This window comes from Hipposideros armiger, unplaced genomic scaffold (genome assembly GCF_001890085.2).
Source record: "Hipposideros armiger isolate ML-2016 unplaced genomic scaffold, ASM189008v1 scaffold_897, whole genome shotgun sequence".
In the NCBI taxonomy this organism is placed as follows: domain Eukaryota; kingdom Metazoa; phylum Chordata; class Mammalia; order Chiroptera; family Hipposideridae; genus Hipposideros; species Hipposideros armiger.
In genome coordinates this window covers 44383-64535 of record NW_017732247.1, presented here as the reverse complement: position 1 = coordinate 64535, position 20153 = coordinate 44383, and the positions used below count along the sequence as shown (strand labels likewise).

Sequence of the window (20153 nt, the reverse complement as noted above, 5' to 3'; positions counted from 1 at the left end):
GTCCCGCAGACTTCCGGCCCCTCTGGGCGGCTTGGAGTCTCCGCCGTCTCGGTGGTTTGCAGCTCAGCCACCTGAGCTCCTGAGAAGGGGCGGGGCCGGAGCGAGAGGGAAAGCTCAGAATCCAGGGAGGGCGGAGCAGGAGTCAGGAGGGGCGAGGCCATATCTTGGGAGGGCGAGGCCAAGGGAGGGCGGGGCCAGGGCCCACAACAACAGAAAACAAGTGTCAGCAAGTGTGCTAAATTTGGAACCCTCTTTCACTGTTGATGGAAATGTAGTGGTGCAGCCACTGTGGAAAACAGTAAGGAGGGTCCTCAAATAATTAAACGTAGAATTACCATATGACCCAGCAACTCCTCTACTGGGTGTATACTGAAAAGAATTGAGGGCTGGCTGAGTGGCACGATGGTTGAGAGCTGGCTTGGGACGCCAGTTCTGAGTAGCAGGGTCCCAGTTCAGATCCCACATGAAGCCAATGACGCTGCGCCTCTACAGCTAAGATGGTGAAAAAGAGCTCGACCTGGAGCTGGGCTGCCATGACTCGCTGGCAACGGCGTAGGCTGCAGTGAAGCTGCAGTGGGCTGCCATAAGCTACTGTGTGTAGCCAGCAGCCAACGTGAGCAACCGGCAGCCAGCATGAGCTGCCAAGAGCCACCGTGAGCAGCTGTCCAGAGGCCGGCGACCAATCTGCCTCAGCCGGGAAGAGTGCAATGATAATACCAACATGGGCCAGTGAAGCGATGTCCTCCACAACTAGACTGAAGAACAAAAGGACAGCAACTCGTCTGTTCCCCTTCCCCCGATTCCCCAACGTTGTTCCCCTCCCCCAATTCCCCAATAAAGTCTTTTAAAAAAAAACTTTGGAAAAAAAGTCAAAGCTGAAAATTCGCTTTTTTGTTGACCTCATCCTTTCCCTCCCACCAGCCCCCTGTTTCTCACCACTATCTCCCTTTAAACTCTCTGAAACTTAGACACCACCTTTACTAGCTTCTGGCGACTCACGGCAGCCCAGCTCCAGGTCGAGTTGTTGTTCACCATCTTAGCTGTAGAGGGCGCAGCGTCACTGGCCCTAATGTGGGATCCACACCGCTGCCCTGCTGCTCAGAGCTGGCATCCCAAGCCAGCTCTTAACCAACGTGCCACTCGGCTGGCCCAACAACTTGAGAACTTTCAAATTCACAGACATTGATGTAAAACTGAAAACTCCCTCATTTCTCCAGTATTTCCTTTAACTCAGAACAGAAGAGAGGGTATCTGCCCTTCCGGTTTTGTCTTGTTTTCCCCAGTGGTGACTGATGAGGAGAAAATGGCTCTAGACACCCTTGAACCTGTACAGCGGGGGTGGGAAACGGTTGTAGAGGGAGCTCCTCTCTTAGCTCAAGTGCAGGAACACGAAGTCAGATCCCAGGTGGGGAACCTCCTACAGCAATGCCGGAAACCTTCCCAAGGAGGAAGAGTGATGAAGCAGGGACACACTGACAGGAGGCAAAGTCTGGGACATAGGACACTGTGGAGAATTAAGACGGGCATCAGTCTTTGTCACACATTCAACCATACGTGGGGAGGGGCCCAGGAACATGGTTTGTGGGGCAACACTTTCTAGGAGATTTGGCCCTAAGGAAAACAGAGACTTCACCTGTCTGATGCAGAACTACTGCACAGCGTCTCGGTGAGGTTCCAATTTTATGGCTTCTGTGAGGAACAGGTTCCAAAATCCATTAGTGGCATACGAAGGCAGAGAAAGGCGAGGAAGTCATGATGGGTTGTAGCTGCACCATAGACAGGCTCGCAGGTGACTGTAGAGACAGAGCAGTGGGGGTGGGCAGGAGGCGATGCTGGCCACCCCTGGCCCTTCCCTCCCGGCTGGGGCACTGTGGGAACCACAGGACCACGTATCAGCACAAGCAGAGCCCAGGAGCACTTCTCTCTGCTCACCTTTCACACAGCATCACCCGATTCCTCTACTTGGGACCTTGTCAACAGCCCTGAGAACGTAGGCACCCGGCGGCGGCCCCCGGCCACACCACGTTGTAAGGGCGCCGCCAGCCGGCTCTTCTCAGGTGGGCCTGGCAGGGGTTCAGCACCGCGGACAGCGCTGGCAGCCGAAGTGGGATCCCGCCCCAGTGGGAGGACACGGCGCTCGGAGGGAACACAGGGGCTCCGCTCAGGCGTCGTGCGGATTGCAGGGACTTGGGAGACACGGGGAGAACGTCAGACAGCCTAAGGGATCGGTCATGTGGCACCCCCAAATCCAGACTCTTTACTTTTCTGTCTGGGGTCTTGGCCGGAGGACAGCTGACAGGCGGAGGGCTAACTTGCAGACGCGCAGTTTGAGGAGCCCCGAGCAGTACAAAATGGTGGGTTCGAAGTCAATGAGAGCACAGCAGGCGGCGTCGAAAGAGCACGTTGGTCAGGCGTGGCTGTGCGTCCTGCTCACATCTGCTCCTCCAGGTTGACCCCTCACCTATCTCTCTCTGCCCAAGTCAACTATCAGTGGACTTTCCCTGGCCGCTGGCTTCCATTTGGGTTTGGCTAGTGGGAGCCCAGGCATGAGATTGGAGGTTGGGAAGGGAGTGAGGCAGAGACCTGGAATCACCCAGACACTGAAGCCTCACAAAACCTCGAGTTCTGGGAAAACAGTGTCTCAACCTTTGGGGACGCAGCTCTCAAGTTCACAAAAAGTGATAACAGCCAGGATTTACTTAAACAGTCTTTTTTTTTTTTTTTACTTATTGTTTTTAGCTGAGCCATCCTGCCACCTGTTGTCAGCTCAGCTCGGGCTGGGAGTCGAACTGGCGACCCTGTTGCTTGTAAACAGACTTATGATGGTATTGTGTGCATATGGGGTGGGACTCATAGGGGGACAATTGTCACCAATGGCACATCCATACCACGGAGAATGGGGTAGCTGTGCTCCTCCCCGAATGGAAGGACACTTCCACATACTTGTGGAAAAGCCAAGGTGTAGAAAGCTGTGTGTCAGGGTCCAACCGAGAAGCAGAACCAGCAGGAAGTAAGCAGCCTGCAGTCGTGGGGGCTGCTAAACAAGCTCAAAGGCCTCAGAGTAGTGACTTAAAGGGGCAAGACCTCTAGCTGATGCTTTTCTATAGGCAGGAGTCTCAGGGAAATCTCAGAGAAACCTAAGCTTTGAAAGCCTTTCAGTTGATTAGGCCAGGCCCATCAGGATCATCTCCCTTTGATTAAGGTAGTCAAATTTTTTTCTTTAAGATTTTATTGGGGAATTGAGGGGAGGGGAACAGCATCGGGGAGTCAGGGAAGGGGAACAGACAGGTAGACAAATTGCTGTTTTGTTCTTCAATCTAGTTGTGGAGGACGTCGCTTCACTGGCCCATGTAGATATGATCATTGTGCTCTTCCCGGGTGAGGCAATTGGTAGCCGGTCTTTGGTCGGCCGCTCACAGTGGCTCCTGGTAGCTCACACTGGCTACCATCCATTCACGCTGGCTGCCAGCTTCTCACGGTAGCTTATGGCAGTCTACTGCAGCCCTGTTGCAGCCTACGCCATCGCCGGAGACTCACAGCAGCCCAGCTCCAGGTCAAGCTGTTATTCATCATCTTAGCTGTGGAGGGCAGTGTCACTGACCCTCATATGTGGGATCCGAACCGGGGCCGTCTGGTGTCCTGAGCCAGCTCTTAACCAACACGCCACTTGGCCTGCCCTGGCACATGTTTCATAAGCTGCCACAGAAGCCCATTAGCGTTCTCGCTGTTGGGTTAGGCTGATGACCAGTGACCAGTGGTGGCTAATACGGGCTCCTGGGACAGTAGGCCCTCTGGGGCACCTCCCAGTGAGCACCTTCTGCCTGAGGCCTGGGGAAGGCAGGGCACACCCAGCCTGGCTGGGGCTCCTGAGGTGCAACTTGGGAGCCTGGGACCCTGCCTGAGTCCCGGAATCAACATCACCAACCCTCCGGCCCTGGCTCACTTAAAAACCCTGTCTACCAGTGACTTCCCAATGTCCCTATGCCAGACACTATGATTCTGTGCCCCTCCAGCTCCCACAGGGTGGCTGCAGCCCCTGCAAACAGGGCCTGGTCATGACACCAACCTATCCTTTTTTTCTGATCAGAAGTCAGTATTTGGAAAATAGATGAGTAAGAAAACAAAACCCAGCCCCACCCCCATTTGGCTTAATGAAGCCGATGTGAGTGTCCAGGCCCACTTCGTGGTTTCCAGATGCTGCTCCCTTGTGGGCACGCAGGCTGGAGGGCGGGCTGGGTACCCACTCTGGCTTGGCCTTCCTCTATGTCCCAGATGAATGCCCTGCTGCACCAACCTGGGCTGCCACTCGCGGAGCACTGCCTGCTGGGGCAATTCGGGTGCTGGAGGAGGGCAGCTAGCCAGCGTTGGCCCTCCTCCAGGCCCGGCAGCTGGGTGGTTAGTCTCTGGCCGCTGTGGCGCCGGTGCCCGGTCATCGCGGAGTTCCTGCGGAAAGCCTTGCTGTAATCTGTGTAGGCAAAAGGCCTCTCCTTGCTGTGTGTCTCCGGGTGCAGTGTGAGGTTGAACTTTGGGCGAAAGGCCTTGCCACAGTCCCTGCACTCAAACGGCTTCTTGCCTGTGTGCAGCCTCTGGTGCAGGGGCTCGTGTCTGAAGGGCTTCTGGCATACAGAGCATTGATGCAGCTGGGCCCCCACGCGGCCCCTCCGTGATTAGCTTGGGAGGGACCGGGGCGCTCGCCACCCTCTCCAGGCCTCGTCTCCGCAGTGCAGCCTGTGGCGTTTGAGGAGCAAGGCCCCGTAGACGAGGTGCTGCTCGTGCTCACCGCAAGAATAGGGCCTCTCCCCACTGTGGATGTGCTAGTGCTCACAGAGATAAGGGGGGCATAGTGTTCTGTTCCTTGACTCAGAGCAGCTGACGCTGGGGGTGCAAAGCCAAACCAAACAAGACAGGAGAGGGTCATGGTTTATATCAAATTACGTGCGACAAGAAACATTTAAAGAACAACTTTAAAAGGAAATAAATAAATTTTTTTTTAAGATTTTTATTGGGGAATTGGGGGGATGGGAACAGTGCTGGGGAATTGGGGGAAGGGGAACAGACAAGTTGCTGTCGTTTTGTTCTTCAGTCTAGTTGTGGAGGATGTTGCTTCACTGGCCCAAGTTGGCACCATCATTGCGCTCTTCTCTGGCGAGGCAGATCAGTCGCCAGCTTCTGGCCGGCCGCTCACTGCGGCTGCTGGCCGCTCACGCTGGCTGCTGGCCACACACGGTAGCCCATGGCAATCCACTGCCACAGGGACTGCAGCCCACGCCGTCGCCGGCGACTCACGGCAGCCCAGCTCCAGGTTGAGCTGTTGTTCAGCATCTTAGCTGTAGAGGGCAGTGTCACTGGCCCTCATATGTGGGATCCGAACCGGGGCCCTCTGGCATCCCAAGCGAGTTCTTAACCATCGCGCCACTCGGCCGGCCCGGAAATAAATAATTTTTAAGAATAAAGTTGAAATGCAGGGAGGAGTTGAACTTGGACTGCACGAGAGAGAACCTTGCTGACAGCATGAGTAAAGTCACCGAGTGGGTAGGGCCCCTCTTCTCTTCAGGCCCGAGACCTCCACCCCAGTGTGGCTGCTCCCACGCAGAATGGCCATCAGTATCAGATGACACGGATCTGCAGAGGCCCTGCTGTGTGCCAAGCTCAGTGACCTCACAGGGTTGACTTTCAGGCCAGTGAGATGGAGTCAATCACAGGTCTAACCAGCACGAGGCAGGAGAATGGTAAACATTAGGTGGGTGTCTGCACCTCCCAGAGTCCCACCACTGGCTGCGCTCCCTTGAGTCCACACCTGCAACCTCAGGTAAGCCTCCGGAAGGAGCCCACACAAGCAAGTCCCCCAGAGCAGCACCTCGCAGTTTCCTCTTGGCCCAGGGCCCCCAATGGGGGACTCACAGCTGTGAGACACCCACTGGGGCTCCTGGGCTGGCTCTGCTGTCCCAGTCTCGCCTCAGACTGTGGCACTGATAATCTACCTGTGGCAAGGCATGGACACACGCTCTGCAGTGGGCATGGTCAGCTGCCTTCTGGCTGCATCCATGGTCTTGGCAGCCATCTCCAGGACACAGGGAGGACAGGTTCCCCCCAACACACACTGCATCCTAGGGACTTGTGGGACCATCTCAGGGACCCCACAGTCCACGCGCCGAAGCACGGTCCCCAACTCAGTGTCATTCTGTTTGGGGGAAACATGACCCTGAACAAATCACTCAGTCCCTCGGGGACGCCTAAGCTGCTCAGTGGGAGGCCTCAGTGAGGGTGTGGCGCCCCTCCACTCTCCTCCCCGGCCCCGCCCACGTGATGACACCGCGGAGGGAGAGCGGCCAGCGGTCCAGACCTGCGGACCTTACGGGCACCAGTGACCCGGCCACGCCAGTGCGCCTGCGCGGAGGCCCCGGATGCGAGAGAGGACTACAAGTCCCGGCGTGCACTACACTCGAGGTCGCGGCGCCTGCGCGGAAGATCAAGTGGCTTTCAGCTCGACCCCGGAAGATAAGGCAACTCGCGAGCGCCGCGTCTCCTCTTTCGGCCGCACTAGGCAGCAGGTAAGACATCTTTGGGCTCTGGAGGCCTGCTTGCCATCCGTCGCCATCCGTCACCCTGAGGCCTGCCAAGGGCCTACGCGGGCTCCTGAGAGAACACCCGGGTGCACGGCCAAGGATGGGGGCGTGGAGGGGGCCGGGGACTGGAGGGAGGAGCCTGGGGAAAGGGGGCCCTGAAGCCGGGTGGCGGGTGTGCCTGGGCCGCGCGGGTGCTGACTGTGAGCTGCCTCCAGACTGCCGCCATGGGCCGCGTGATCCGTGGGCAGAGGAAGGGCGCCGGCTCCGTGTTCCGCGCGCATGTGAAGCACCGCAAGGGCGCCGCGCGTTTGCGCGCTGTGGATTTCGCCGAGCGTCACGGGTACATCAAGGGCATCGTAAAGGTGCGGGGCGCCCTCTAGGGCGGGAGGGGGCGCGGGATATCCCGCCGGGACCCCACGCTCACGCAGCCTCGGCCCGCAGGATATCATCCATGACCCAGGTCGCGGCGCGCCCCTCGCCAAGGTGGTCTTTCGCGATCCGTACCGGTTTAAGAAGCGGACGGAGCTATTCATTGCCGCCGAAGGCATCCACACCGGCCAGTTCGTGTACTGCGGCAAGAAGGGTAATTCGCGCTCCTGGGATGGGAGGTCGGGGTGGGGACGGGCGGGGGAGGCATCCAGGAAGAGGGCATACTGCGTTAGCCCTGCTGGGCACGAGTTGGGGCCCGGAGAGCTGTAGGAGGAGGCGGGACCATGGAGTGCGGTGCTGGCTTTTGGGGTACTGTGCAGAGGAGTTGCGTTGCCTCTGTCTAGCAGTCGTTCAGACAACACCTCGATGTGCTGACTGTCCGGTACTGCTGCCTCTTGCAGCTCAGCTGAACATTGGAAATGTGCTCCCGGTGGGCACCATGCCCGAGGGTACCATTGTGTGCTGTCTGGAGGAGAAGCCTGGTGACCGGGGCAAGCTGGCCCGAGCCTCCGGCAACTATGCCACTGTCATCTCCCACAACCCCGAGACCAAAAAAACACGAGTGAAGCTGCCCTCGGGCTCCAAGAAGGTCATTTCCTCTGCCAACAGAGCTGTGGTCGGTGAGTGGCAGGCAACAGTGGACTGCTGTGGGCTGGGGTCTCTGGGAACCATCAGCAGGCAGACCTGGGCCCTGGAACCTAAGTGCCTACCCCATTAAAGCTTTAGCATGGACACAGCCTCTGAGTTGTAACTATGAAGTGGATTTGGTAAGACCAGCATCACTGGAGAGAGACAGGGTTAGGTGGCCAGGACCCATCTGCACACTGGCATGACCTACACTTCTGTGACCCCTGCCCCTACATCCCCTTGTTGACAGCCTTTCAAAAAGGTGTGATTTATTTAAAACCACCCAGTACGTGCATTAACAAGCATTTGGATCCAGATTTGTTTGCTGCTGTTTGGCAACATCTCCAGGTCCCTGTGGCAAACCCAGTCCTGCTGCGCTCTCGAGAGTGGTTTCACAGAATAAGCAAAACTGGCTGAGATGTGGCAGGTTGCCTCAGCCTTCCTGTTGGGGGTCGGAGTTGAGGGACCTGCCCTTGTCAGATGTGACGGGAAGGGCTTCTCTGGAGAACCCCGGGTTGAGATGGGTATCACAGATGACATGGGCAGAGGCCTGGCCTCCACTGCTTCTCGGAGCCTGGAGAAACTCACTGTCCGCTGACTCAGGCTTCTGGGAACCATGCTGTGATACATACAGAGAGTTGGTTGGTACCGGGTGGGTGCTGACGGGGACCCAGGAGGGGATGTTGTGTCTGGCTGAAGGAGGGTCCTAGGTGCTGGGGAGGGTGTGTTGCCCCTCCCTGAAGTGCCTGGTCTCCCCAACAGGTGTGGTGGCCGGAGGTGGCCGCATTGACAAGCCCATTCTGAAGGCCGGCCGTGCCTACCACAAGTACAAGGCAAAGAGGAATTGTTGGCCCCGTGTGCGGGGTGTGGCCATGAACGTGAGTAACCTGGAGATGGGCAGTGGGGTGTTCACGGAACAGGGACAGGCTGGATGGGCAGGTTCCTTCCTGGAATGTGGTGGGGGGGGGGGTCTGTGGTGTGAGACTCTGGGTAAGGTGTGTAGGCACAGGCCAGCTGATCCTGCCATCCCCAATTCCTCCTGACCCTGAGGTAGGCTCGGGTTGTCCCCACACTGACACCACCTCCCTCTGCCTACAGCCTGTGGAGCATCCGTTTGGAGGTGGCAACCACCAGCACATCGGCAAACCCTCTACCATCCGCAGAGATGCCCCTGCTGGCCGCAAAGTGGGTCTCATCGCTGCCCGCCGGACCGGGCGTCTACGGGGAACCAAGACTGTGCAGGAGAAAGAGAACTAGGGCAGGGGGCTTAATAAAGTCTGTCTTTTTGCCACTACGCTGTGCTTGCCTGTGTTTTCAGCACGAAGAGCTCTGCTTGGAGCACTGCCATGGAGCTACAGGTATAGGGAGGAGGAAGATGAAGCAGGTGTAGCAGTGAGCAGAGGAAGCTCTGGGGAGGAGGTGGGGGTGCTTGGTCCTTGGAGCCCCACCAGCACCTGGCACATGGAGCAGAGAAGCCCACCCTACACCTGCATTTGTTAACTCATCCTGAGCTCAGGAGAATCGAGGTGAGGCACGGGTGGTGCTCCTGAAGCTGTCCTACCATGGGAGGACCAGGGGATGCCCAACGAATGGGCTTCCTGTTAGCCACAGACTAGGGCACCTTGTCCCAAAGTTTGTGACAGTTCTGTAAAAGCTGACATCTGGGACAGACACTTCTGAGCTGGCATCAACATGAGTGGAGATCCATTGGCACGATAGGACCAGGACCTGCCCCAGCCCCCGGTGGTTTCCTGGTATGAGAGGAGCTGCGGGCCACTGCCTGGCCACCTCAACTATTACTGAGGCTGTGTGCCCCAGGGGGTCCCTCCTGGACGATGCCTGGACTGTGGCTCCTTGCTCTCATGGTCCGTACCCGTCTCTGTTGTCACCTGGCCTGCAGCCCTTAGTCTTGCCTCTCCTGGCCCCACCTGCCCTTGGCCACCCACCACACCTAGGCAGTGACCCCCAACAAGGCCATGGCCTTGGTTGGAGGTAGAGAACACGGGGGAATGTCTCCTGAAGGAAAGCACTTCGCTTTGGTGCCTGGACCATAATGTGCCACTGCTTTACTGCCTACCTCTGGTTAAAGTGGCCTGGGGTCTTGGCGGAGACACTGGACATCAGGGAGGGCTTGCAGAAGCAGTCAGGCATCCGAGGAGGCCCTGTCTACTTAGAGTGGACATGGCCCCATTGACGGGGTGGGGCTGGGGGCAGGGGTTAGGCTCAGAAGGGCTTCTTTGACTAGTAAGCATCCTCTTTATTTTCCGTGAAGAAAGGTCTTTCTAAACGAAAGGCCTTTAGCAGCTCACTGGGTAGAAAAATGAGTGTTAGTCTTCCAAACTGGTCACCGACGCCTCACCCTTGCCTAGGTTCTGAAGCCTCGGAATTGTGGTTCCAGGCTGCCACCTGGTGTCCGCGTCCCGGATTTGTGGCACCGCGTTTACCGTTCCTGGAGGAGACAGACGACCAAGACTCGTAATCCGTTTCCCGGAGAGGCCGGAGGGCGCCACGGACCTGGACGCGAGGGGGCGGGGCTCGTGTCACTTCCGCTGGGCTTCGATTGGCGGGGCGGTGGAGCGGGCGGGGCGTGGTCGGGCGGCCGATGCTCGGAGGCGCTGAGGTGAGTGCGGGCCCAGCGGGGCGGGGCGGGGCTGGGGAGCGGGGCCTCCTGGGCGCCTGGCGCCTGCTCTTCCCGTAGCGGACGCCGCGATGCTCGGGGGCGGGGTGTGCCCCGCGTTGGACAACACCTCCTGCCCGCGGTTCCCCAGCAGGCCCAGTCCCCTGGCCCGGCGTCCCCGCGCCTGACGCCCCTTCCCACGTCGCCCTCCCGGACTGCTTCAGCCTCCCGGAAGGCCCGGGACCGCCCCCTGCCGTCTCCCTCTCACTGGGCCTGGAGTAAGCAGCCCCTCCACACGCACCCCGCCGCCGCAACCCCCAGCACATACCATCGACTCTGCTTGTACGATTTGGACTATTTCAGATTCCACATCATGCCGTGTTTGTGTTGCCGTGTCTGGCTCATTTCACTGAGCATAGTGTCCTCCAAGTCCATCGATGTTGTTGCAAATGTCAGGCCTGCCTTTCTTATGGCTGAGTAATGGAATGCATGTGTATATGTATGCTGAATTCCCTGGATCCATCCACCCATCCATGGACACTGAGGTGGTTGCCATGTCTTGTCCATTGTATGTAATGCTGCAGTGTGATCACAGGGCGCAGGCATCTCGAGCTCCAGATTTCTTTTCCTTCGGATAAGTACCCAGAAGTGGAAAAGGTTTCTGAGGGACCTCGTACAACTTTTCGCAGTGGCTGCACCTATGTACATTCCCACCAACAGTGCGTGAGGGACCCCTTTTCTCCACAGCCCTGCCAGCACTGATCTCTTGTCTCTTGGATGATGGCCATTCTGACAGCTGTGGGGTGGTATCTCACATTAGTTTAGATTTGTTTTTTCCTGATGATCAGTGATGTTGAGCACGTGTTCTTGTACCTGTTGGCTATTGGGATGTCTTTTGGGGCCCTTGGTCCATTTTAAAATCAGGTCATTTGGTTTTTTTGCAATTGAATTGTGTGAGTTGCTTACGTAGTTTAGATCTTAACCCCTTATCAGATGTATGGTTTGCAAATATTTTCTCGTGTCCCTTAGGTACCTTTTCACCCTGTTGATTGTTACTTTGCTGTCAGCACATTTTCCTATACCTCTACATACCTTATGGTGTTTCTGTATTTTAGAATCTACGTATATACCATACTATTGATATTCTACACTTCACAGATTTACTCAGCTTTACAGCTTCGTGCTCTGTGTGACACTGATGTGGTTCGTTCAACCACTGTGCCCTTGCCTGTTATCTGATAATGGATAGTGAGGTTCTTCTACTTTTTTTCTGCACATAGACATGTGGCAACATTTCACATGTCACCTTGTGTGGTTAGCAAGAGTTTCTTTAGGGCACAAATTTAGAATTAGGCTTCCTGACTGATGGGTTTGCAGGGTCTCAGCTGTACCAGATAGTGTCCCATGGATCTCTAGAGTGGCTGTACTGGTGTACACTCCTATGGTAGGTACTCTGATGGTCTCTGTGTTTCCTCATGTCTTCAGCATTTGATATTGTGAAACATTTTATATTTTCCCCAATCTATGGGGAAAGAAGTCTTGTTTTCATTTGCATGTCCCTAATTCTTACTGACATTGAAAACCTGTTCAGATGTTTATTGGACATTGTGATTTCTTTATTTGTGATATACCAGGTTATATCCTGTGTTAATTTTTTAAATTGAATGGTCTTAATTTTTGGAACTGTAAAATATTTTCTGTATATTTATCTTGTTATGTGTTCGCAAATACCCTCTTTTACTTTGCAGCTTGTCATTTAATTTTATGATTTCTTGTGCAGAATTTTTTTTTAAGATTTTATTGGGGAATTGGGGGAGGGGAATAGCATTGGGGAAGGGGAACAGACAAGTTGCTGTCCCTTTGTCCTTCAGTCTAGTTGTGGAGGGCGTCGCTTCACTGGCCCATGTTTGTATTATCATTGCACTCTTCCCGGGTGAGGCAGATTGGTCGCAGGCCACTGGACGGCTGCTAACAGCGGCTCTTGGCAGCTCATGCTAGCTGCCAGCCACTAAGCAGTAGCTTACAGCAGCTCACTGCAGCCTACGCTATCACTGGCAACTCTCGGCAGCCCAGCTCCAGGTCGAGCTGTTGTTCACCATCTTAGCTGTAGAGGGCGCAGCGTCACTGTCCCTAATGTAGGCTCAGAACCGGGGCCCTGCTGCTCAGAGCTGATGTCCCAAGCCAACTCTTAACCAACGCGCCACTCGGCCAGCCCCAGAATTTTTTTTTTGATGGAGTAAAATTAAACAAGTTTTCCTGGGCTGGCCGAGTGGCATGTTGGTGAAGAGCTGGCTTGGGACACCAGAGGGCCCCGGTTCGGATCCCACATACGAGGGCCAGTGACACTGCCCTCTACAGCTAAGATGCTGAACAACAGCTCAACCTGGAGCTGGGCTGCCGTGAGTCCCCGGTGACGGCGTAGGCTGCAGCCACTGTTGCAGTGGGTTGCCATAAGCTACCGTGTGTAGCCAGCAGCCAGTGTGAGCGGCCAGCACCTGCCATGAGCGGCCGTCCAGAAGCCGGCGATTGATCTGCCTTGCCCGGGAAGAGGGCAATGATGTTGCCAACTTGGGCCAGTGAAGCAACGTCCTCCACAACTAGACTGAAGAACAAAAGGACAGCAACTTGTCTGTTCCCTTTCCCCAATTCCCCAGCGTTGTTCCCATCTCCCAATTCCCCAATAAAAATCTTTAAAAAAAACAACATTTTCCTTTATGGACTATTTTTTTCTTATTATTTTCCTAAAACAGCTATAAACATTAAGAAGAAAAAATTTAGGTCATCAACCTACCTGAAATCTATTTTTGTGTGCCACAGAAGGAGGATCTAACTTGATTTTCCTGTGGAAACTCTGTTGCACCAGCACCATTTACTGACTTGTCCACTGCCATGAGCATGGCAGGTGTGTCATGAATACATGTGTTATATGATGCTTCATTATCTTATCTCCTATGCTCACTTTTGTTACCATAGCCTCACAATAGTCTGATACCTGTAGGGCACCCTCTGCCTATCTTGCTTTTTTTGGCATTGTCTTGGTTAATCTTGAATCATTCATTACTCTTGTGATATTTAGAGCCGTTTTGGTCAGATTTTATATTTCCTTTTGCAATTTTGATTGCACAGAATTAATAGATGCATTCTGGGAGAAGCAACATTTTCATGACAGTTTGTGTATGAACATTGTTTCTCCATAGGTCTTTCTAACGACCTTCACTAAAGTTTTATCATGTTGTCCATAGAGCACTTACATATTTTTGGTGAGGTGCTGTCTAGTAGTGTTTGTTGCTGTTGTGAACGCCAGTCCCTAGTTACTGATGGCAAATCCATAGGAGCAGTGCTAATTAGGCCGTGTTGGCCTCATATATGGCAATGCTGTTGACCCCTATCATCCCGACAGTACATTGATACTCCTGGATTTTCTATGTAGACGATCTTATCATTCTCAAATAATGGTGATTTTGTCAATTGTCTTCCCGTGCTTATGGCTTTATGTCTTCTTCTGTGAGGTGCTGCATTGGCTAGGGTCTTTGGTACGATGCTGGAAAGCAGCAGGTGAGGGAGCTCCCTGGTCTTCTCACTGACTCCTATGCCAATGAGTCTGGTGTGTTTCCTCAGCGTTGTTATGGAAACAGACTGAGTGCCAGAGCCCAGGTCCTTGGGCCACACTCTGAGAGCCACCACTAACCGTGTGGTATGTGGAGTCATGTCACCTTTAGTTCTTCACAGTGTTTCCGTTCCATCTTATCTGCAGCCCAACCCCCACATTGAACTTGCTAACACGTTTGTGTTTTATTAGCATTTCCAAAGAACCAATATTCAGATTATTTTGTTTCTTTAAATCATGTTTTCTTTATTTTTCTTTCATATTCTTTCCCTGATTTAATTTCCTTTTCTGTGTCTGATTTATTGTTGAATGTTCAGACCATTTATTTCAATATCTCTTGTGTTAAAATTAGCATGTTAAGGACACACATTTTTCCTTACATAGCCTTTGTTTATGTTTCCACCTTATTTCCTGTTTCTGTTTTTCCTAGATGGAGTACTTTTTATCATGTATTTCCAGTATAACAATATGGTCAGAGAATATTCTGCCAAATGATATCAGCCTTTGGAATTTGCTGACGCTTTCCTCATTGCCTGGTATATTGTGTTTTTATAATATTCAATGTACATCTTGAAAAATGTGTATTCTTCATGCTTTACATAAAATTCTCTATTGATCCACTTGCTTCTGACAGGAGTGTGTTAAAATCTGTCATTCAAGTTACTTCACTTAGCTTTGGTTTTTTACATTTTGAGAATCTGTTGGCAGTACACATGTTTGTAATGACAGCTTTTCGATAGTTTTCCATTTTTAAATATGCAATACTTTGGTTCCTATTGATGATTTTTGCTTTCAGTTCTGCTTTGTGTTGTTTTTAGCTGAGCCATCCTGCCACCTGTTGGCAGCTCAGCAGCAACTCAGCTCGGGCCGGGAATCAAACCGGCAACCCTGTTGCTCAGAGCTCGCACTCTTGAGCGAGTTCTTAACCAACTGAGCCACTCGCTCAGTTCTGTTTTGATTGATATAACTATTGCTAAGCCACACACAGCAGTTCAAAGAAGCTCACAACCACCACCTCAAGGGGAGTTGACCAGCAGAGGGCAGAAGGCTTAGTTCCTGTGACAAAGGTTGCTGGGGGCACAGCAGACCAGTAGGGTGGATGTCAGGAAGATGGCCCCCAAAGGAGGGGGGAGCAGGACTGCAGCTGTGCGTTCAGGGCTTATTGCCTCTCCCATATGAATGTCACACTTCAATAAAGAGATTTAAAGGTGCAGAAAAGGCATATAGATACTAGGACTTTATTTTGATTGGTATGTGTTTGTTTTGTCTTGTGTTCAGCCTTTCTGTGTTCTTTCTCTTTAGGTTAGTAGGTGCATTTTGTGTACATAATCAAAATTTCGTGCTTCTAGTAGGTGAGTTTAATGCTTTTATTTCTTGACACGACTCATCCATTGGACTTGTTTCTACTAGCTTTATAGTTTTTATCTTCTATGCTTTGTCTTCGTTCTCTGCCTTCTGTTGACTTTTTTTTTTTTACTTTTCCTCCTTGACACTTAACATGCTGACTTTATTCTTTCATGTAAAGGTCATGAGGACCTCTGTCCTCCTGGATGAGACAACTTAGCATGCCAGGGACCTGGGGTGTCCTGCACGGTCCCTGCAGTGGGGTCGGGAAGTCTGCGGGAGGCCAGCTATGCCCCATGTTGCTGAGCCGGGCCCTGAAGCCACCTCTCCTCCCTCAGCACCAGAGTGACTGGCTCCTGCCTGCCACTGGGGGAGCCCAGGGAACCACAGATGGCGGCTTTGCACCTGTCTGCCCCGCCCCAGGTGAGCATCATCCCTCACTGGGGGCTTTCCTCCTGTTCCACCTCAGCAAACACAGTCAGGACCTCGGGTCGGGGTGCTGAAAAGAGGAAGGGTGGCCTTGGGACCCCCCGAGCCTCCTGACATAGCTGGCTCAGTAGCCAACTGGTCAGGCCACCCCTGGGCTAATCTGGGCATGTTCCCAGGGTCACTCTGAGCCACACGTAGTCCTGCAGCAACTCCTGTCCTTCCAGGCTGAGGTGACCTTTGAGGACGTGGCCGTGCTCCTCTCTCGGGAGGAGTGGGGCTGTCTGGGCCCTACTCAGCGGGGCCTCTACAGGGACGTGATGCTGGAGACCTATGGGCACCTGGTCTCTCTGGGTAAGGCCTCTCATCAGGACGCAGCTCCGAGAACAACCCTGGGCACTGGGGACTGGGCAGGGGCTGGGCTGGGGGCCTGCTCAGTACAGAAGAAAGCCCTTCCCTCCTGTGAGCTCCTGCCCCAGACCCAAGGCAGACCCCTCCCCAGGGGCAGTTGTGTGCCTCGCTGTGGAGAGAGCCCCCTGTGCTCTGATCTGGTCTCCAGAGTGTCCCAACTTCCTGTCACACCCGGACCTGCACTTCCCCCTCTGCCTACAGTCCCCCAGCCCCGTGTCCTTGGCACCAACCCCAGGCCCTGTCTCCCTCCCAGGAGCTGGACCTACAGGTCCCAAGCCTGGGGTGATTACACAGTTGGAGCGAGGGGACGAGCCATGGGTCCTGGACACACCGGGTGCCAAGGAGACAGGGCGACTGAGAGTCGATGGCTCAGGTGCGTGAGGGGCTGCTTCCCTAACTCAGTCACTGAACGAGCATCGCTTGGAGTCCCAGGTGTGTGGCTAATGACTCGGGGTTGGGGAAAGAGGCATCAGGGCCAGCTCACCAGCCCTGGGCAGGCCTCTGCTGAAACCCAGGTCGCCTGTGTCAGCCTGGGTGCCTGGCTGCCATGGTTCCTGAGCTGCATCTCCCAGGTGGGTAAGGGGCAGTGTTGGAGAAGGAGAAGGAAGGGATTTGGGTGTGGCTCAAGGGGATTGGGTGGCGGGGACCCCCGTGGAGCCCTGCCCCCAGAGAGGTCATGCACTGCTGTGGGGTCGGTCGGGGCCAATCGCTGCACTCCCCTCTTCTAAGTTGACCCACTTAAGTTATGCCATCTGAGTCACCACCCACACACACAAGTGTCCCTTTGTGTACCTGCTGTCCCTGTCCGGCCCACAGCTGCATGTGACATGTGACCCCGTCTGCACTGCTGTACCATCACTTGTCACTAGCTGCTTTTCTACTTCTGCACACACAAGTCCAGAACTGCTGTCACTGCAAGTGCCATCAGGGAGGGTGTTCTCTGAACTTGTTGCCGTGGACAGTGCTGCATATGTTTTGATGGTGTCCTAGGAAGGAACTACTGGCTCAAAGGACTTGAACTTCTCTTTTCTAAATTTGAATGTAAATACTTACAGAAATGAAAGTTTATACAGCTCAGTGAACTTTAAAAACAATACAGAACGGTTAGTCCCCAGGAGCCCAGGGGCCTTCCTCTGCCCTTTCCTGCAGTGCCCACAGGTGCCCGCTGACCCCTGGCTCTGTCCGTCTGGACCCAGGTGGGCCTTTGAAAACTACATGGGGTTTGTTGAGCTTCATCACCATTGTGTTGTCGTGAACATGCCACTCATCATTTTCTGCTCTACTTGTGCAGGACATTCAGTTGTCCCCACCTTGGGGCTATGCGTGTCTCTCTCTGGGCTCTCACAGAACACATCTTGAGTGGGTGTGTTCCTGCCAGTGGGGTTGGTGTGTGAGTCTCTAGTCAAGGAAGGACAGCATCAGAAAGCATTCTGTGTGGCATCCTGAGTTGAAGGTACTGGTGGCTCACCTGAATGTCCTCTCGTGACCCTGGAAAGAGCCCTGGGAATGGCGTGACTGCTAGGGAAAACTGAAGGACCTGGCCTCTGTGTGCTCCACCCCATCCACAGCTAGCATGAGCTTGGCCTTCTGGCCCCCTGGGGAGGCAACTCGTTTACCTAGCCTGGATTTGGGGCACTTTTTGGTGGCCTTAGACTCACTTTGCCTTAATTTCTTTGTCTGTCAGATGCTGTGCATGATTTTTGGGGCCCTTCCTTTCTCTGGTCTCGGCGGTGTTCTGAAACCTCCGTCTTCCTTCCCTTTGTAATGAGCACAGTCTCCCTGCAGTCCCACTCAGGCAGGTTTTGGAGGCAGAATGCAGGCAGAAAGGGCTTGGATGTGAGAGTTGATCAGACCTTGGTTTAAATGCTGGCACTGCCACAGGACTGGCCTGGGCGAGGTTTTTAAGCCTCTGAGCTACGGGCTGTTATCTCTGAAGGTGCTGTGACTTTGGAGGTGATGAATTTGGTACTCCACAGGTGGTCAGCAGCATCTTCATACCTTCCTTCCAGAACCAGCACAGGTGACCCTGAGATGTCCTGTTTGTTGTTTCAGCTTATGGGGCCTGGACTGAGTACATGGAGTTGGCTTCAGGGGAGATGCTGGATGGTGCAGAACGGGACCGACTTGGGGGGGCTGTTCCCCGAACACGAGAGATAGGAGAAGCCTGTAAGCCTGTCGGAGAGTCAGAGGAGAGGCTGGACAAGCCCACGGAGCAGGAGGGCCCCAGGCCAGTCACAGTGACCAATGAGGAGAGCAGTCAGGAGTCTGGGGGAAGCCTCAGGCTGGGATCAAGCCCTGTCTCTGATCAGAGACCTCACAGATGTGATATATGTGATCAAAGTTTTGAACAGAGATCATATCTCAATAACCATAAGCGTGTACATAGGTCAAAAAAAACAAATATAGTTCATGATTTTGGGGAAATCGTCAGTGCAAATTTAGTTATCCGAAATCAGAAAATTCCTGCTGGGAAAACACTGCATTATTGTGGTTACTGTGGGAAAGCTTTCAGGTACAGTGCCAACCTGATCAAGCACCAGCGGCTTCACAGTGAGGAGAAGCCCTACAAGTGCGGTGAGTGTGGGAGAGCCTTCAGTCAGAGCTGCGAGTTCATCAATCACCGTAGGATGCACTCGGGAGAGATTCCCTACCGCTGTGCTGAGTGCGGGAAGACATTCAACCGGAGACCCAACCTCATGAAGCACCAGCGGATCCACACTGGGGAGAAGCCCTATAAGTGTGGTGAGTGTGGGAAACACTTCAGCGCCTACTCATCCCTTATTTATCACCAGAGAATCCACACAGGGGAGAAACCCTACAAATGCAATGAGTGTGGAAAGGCCTTCAGTGACAGTTCAATCCTTATCCGACATCGTCGGACTCACACTGGAGAGAAGCCATTTGAGTGTAAGGAATGTGGCAAAGGCTTTACCCAAAGTTCTAACCTTATCCAACATCAAAGGATTCACACTGGAGAGAAACCCTACAAATGTAATGAATGTGAGAAAGCCTTCATCCAAAAAACTAAACTTGTCGAGCATCAGAGAAGCCACACTGGCGAGAAGCCCTATGAATGCAATGACTGCGGTAAAGTCTTCAGCCAGAGCACACACCTCCTCCAGCACCGGCGAGTCCACACTGGGGAGAAGCCCTACGCGTGTGGTGAGTGTGACAAGGCCTTCCACAACAGCTCCAGACTCATCCAGCACCAGCGATTGCACCACGGAGAGAAGCCATACAAATGCAGCGACTGCAACAAAGCCTTCAGCCAGGGTGCTCACCTCGCCCAGCACCGGCGAGTCCACACAGGAGAGAAGCCCTATGCGTGCGGCCAGTGCGGCAAGGCCTTCCGGCACAGCTCCAACGTGTTCCAGCACCAGCGGCTGCACCTCCGGGAAGGTGCCTGCATGTGATGGTGGAGGGCCCACCCTACCTGTGAAGTTTGGTCCTTGCAGCATTGTCACAGGTGAAAGGCATTTCTGTCTAGTAAAAACACTCTTTTCTTAAGCCAAGAGCAGGGAGTGCATGTTCATTTTAGAGGAACTGAGAGAAAGGAGCACAAAAAGGAGATGCTGCGATAGTCCCTCCCATTTACAAGAGAGTTTACAGCTGCCAATTCAGTATGTTTCCTTTCAGACACGCTGAAGAGCTCTTCAAAGGAAAGCACTGGTGTGCTTATTGCAGCGCCCAGGATCTCCACCTTCACTTTCCCTCAATAACAGAGAAGTTACACTGGAAAGAATTCCACATATTTACATATTTCTACACTTTTTACATTTAAAAACATACCATTCATGCTTTTCTGAGTCACTCAAGAGGCCTTTTTTATTGTGGTAAAATACACCTGACATAAAGTTTACTATTTTAACCGTTTTGAAATGTACAATTAAGTGGCATTAGTATATTTGTAATGCTGTGTAACCATCACCACCATCTATAACAGCTTTATTATCCCAAACAGACTCCCCATTCTCCCCTCTTCCAACTGCTGGCAACCCCTATCCTACTTTCTATCTGTGTGAATTGGACGACTCTAGGGACCTCAAATAAGTGCAATCGCATAGTACTTGCCCTTTGTCATTGGCTTATCTCACTCAGCATAATAAATATCCTCAAGGTCCATCCA

General features: G+C 53.5%; 2 protein-coding genes across 12 annotated transcripts; both read left to right on the top strand.

Annotated features, from left to right (window-relative positions):
• The first annotated feature begins 6447 nt into the window (after positions 1–6447).
• On the top strand, positions 6448–8916 carry RPL8 (ribosomal protein L8). Its single transcript, XM_019630240.1, has 6 exons — positions 6448–6551; positions 6782–6928; positions 7008–7149; positions 7397–7615; positions 8385–8500; positions 8721–8916. Exons 2-6 carry the CDS (start codon positions 6791–6793, stop codon positions 8877–8879), a joined length of 774 nt encoding a protein of 257 aa, XP_019485785.1. The 5' UTR covers positions 6448–6551; positions 6782–6790; the 3' UTR covers positions 8880–8916.
• A 180-nt stretch (positions 8917–9096) lies between these two features.
• Positions 9097–20153, top strand: ZNF34 (zinc finger protein 34). Of its 11 annotated transcripts, none has more exons than XM_019630177.1 (7): positions 9097–9148; positions 9992–10242; positions 10394–10581; positions 15529–15613; positions 15844–15970; positions 16281–16400; positions 18080–20153. In XM_019630177.1, exons 2-7 carry the CDS (start codon positions 10225–10227, stop codon positions 19438–19440), a joined length of 1899 nt encoding a protein of 632 aa, XP_019485722.1. In that variant the 5' UTR covers positions 9097–9148; positions 9992–10224; the 3' UTR covers positions 19441–20153. The 11 variants fall into 11 exon arrangements, with proteins under 11 accessions (XP_019485722.1, XP_019485732.1, XP_019485730.1 ...); XM_019630185.1 differs by lacking the exons at positions 9097–9148; positions 10394–10581 and adding exons at positions 14277–14382; positions 15149–15198 and having other exon boundaries at positions 10066–10242; XM_019630179.1 differs by lacking the exons at positions 9097–9148; positions 10394–10581 and adding exons at positions 14277–14382; positions 15149–15198 and having other exon boundaries at positions 10066–10242; positions 15372–15613.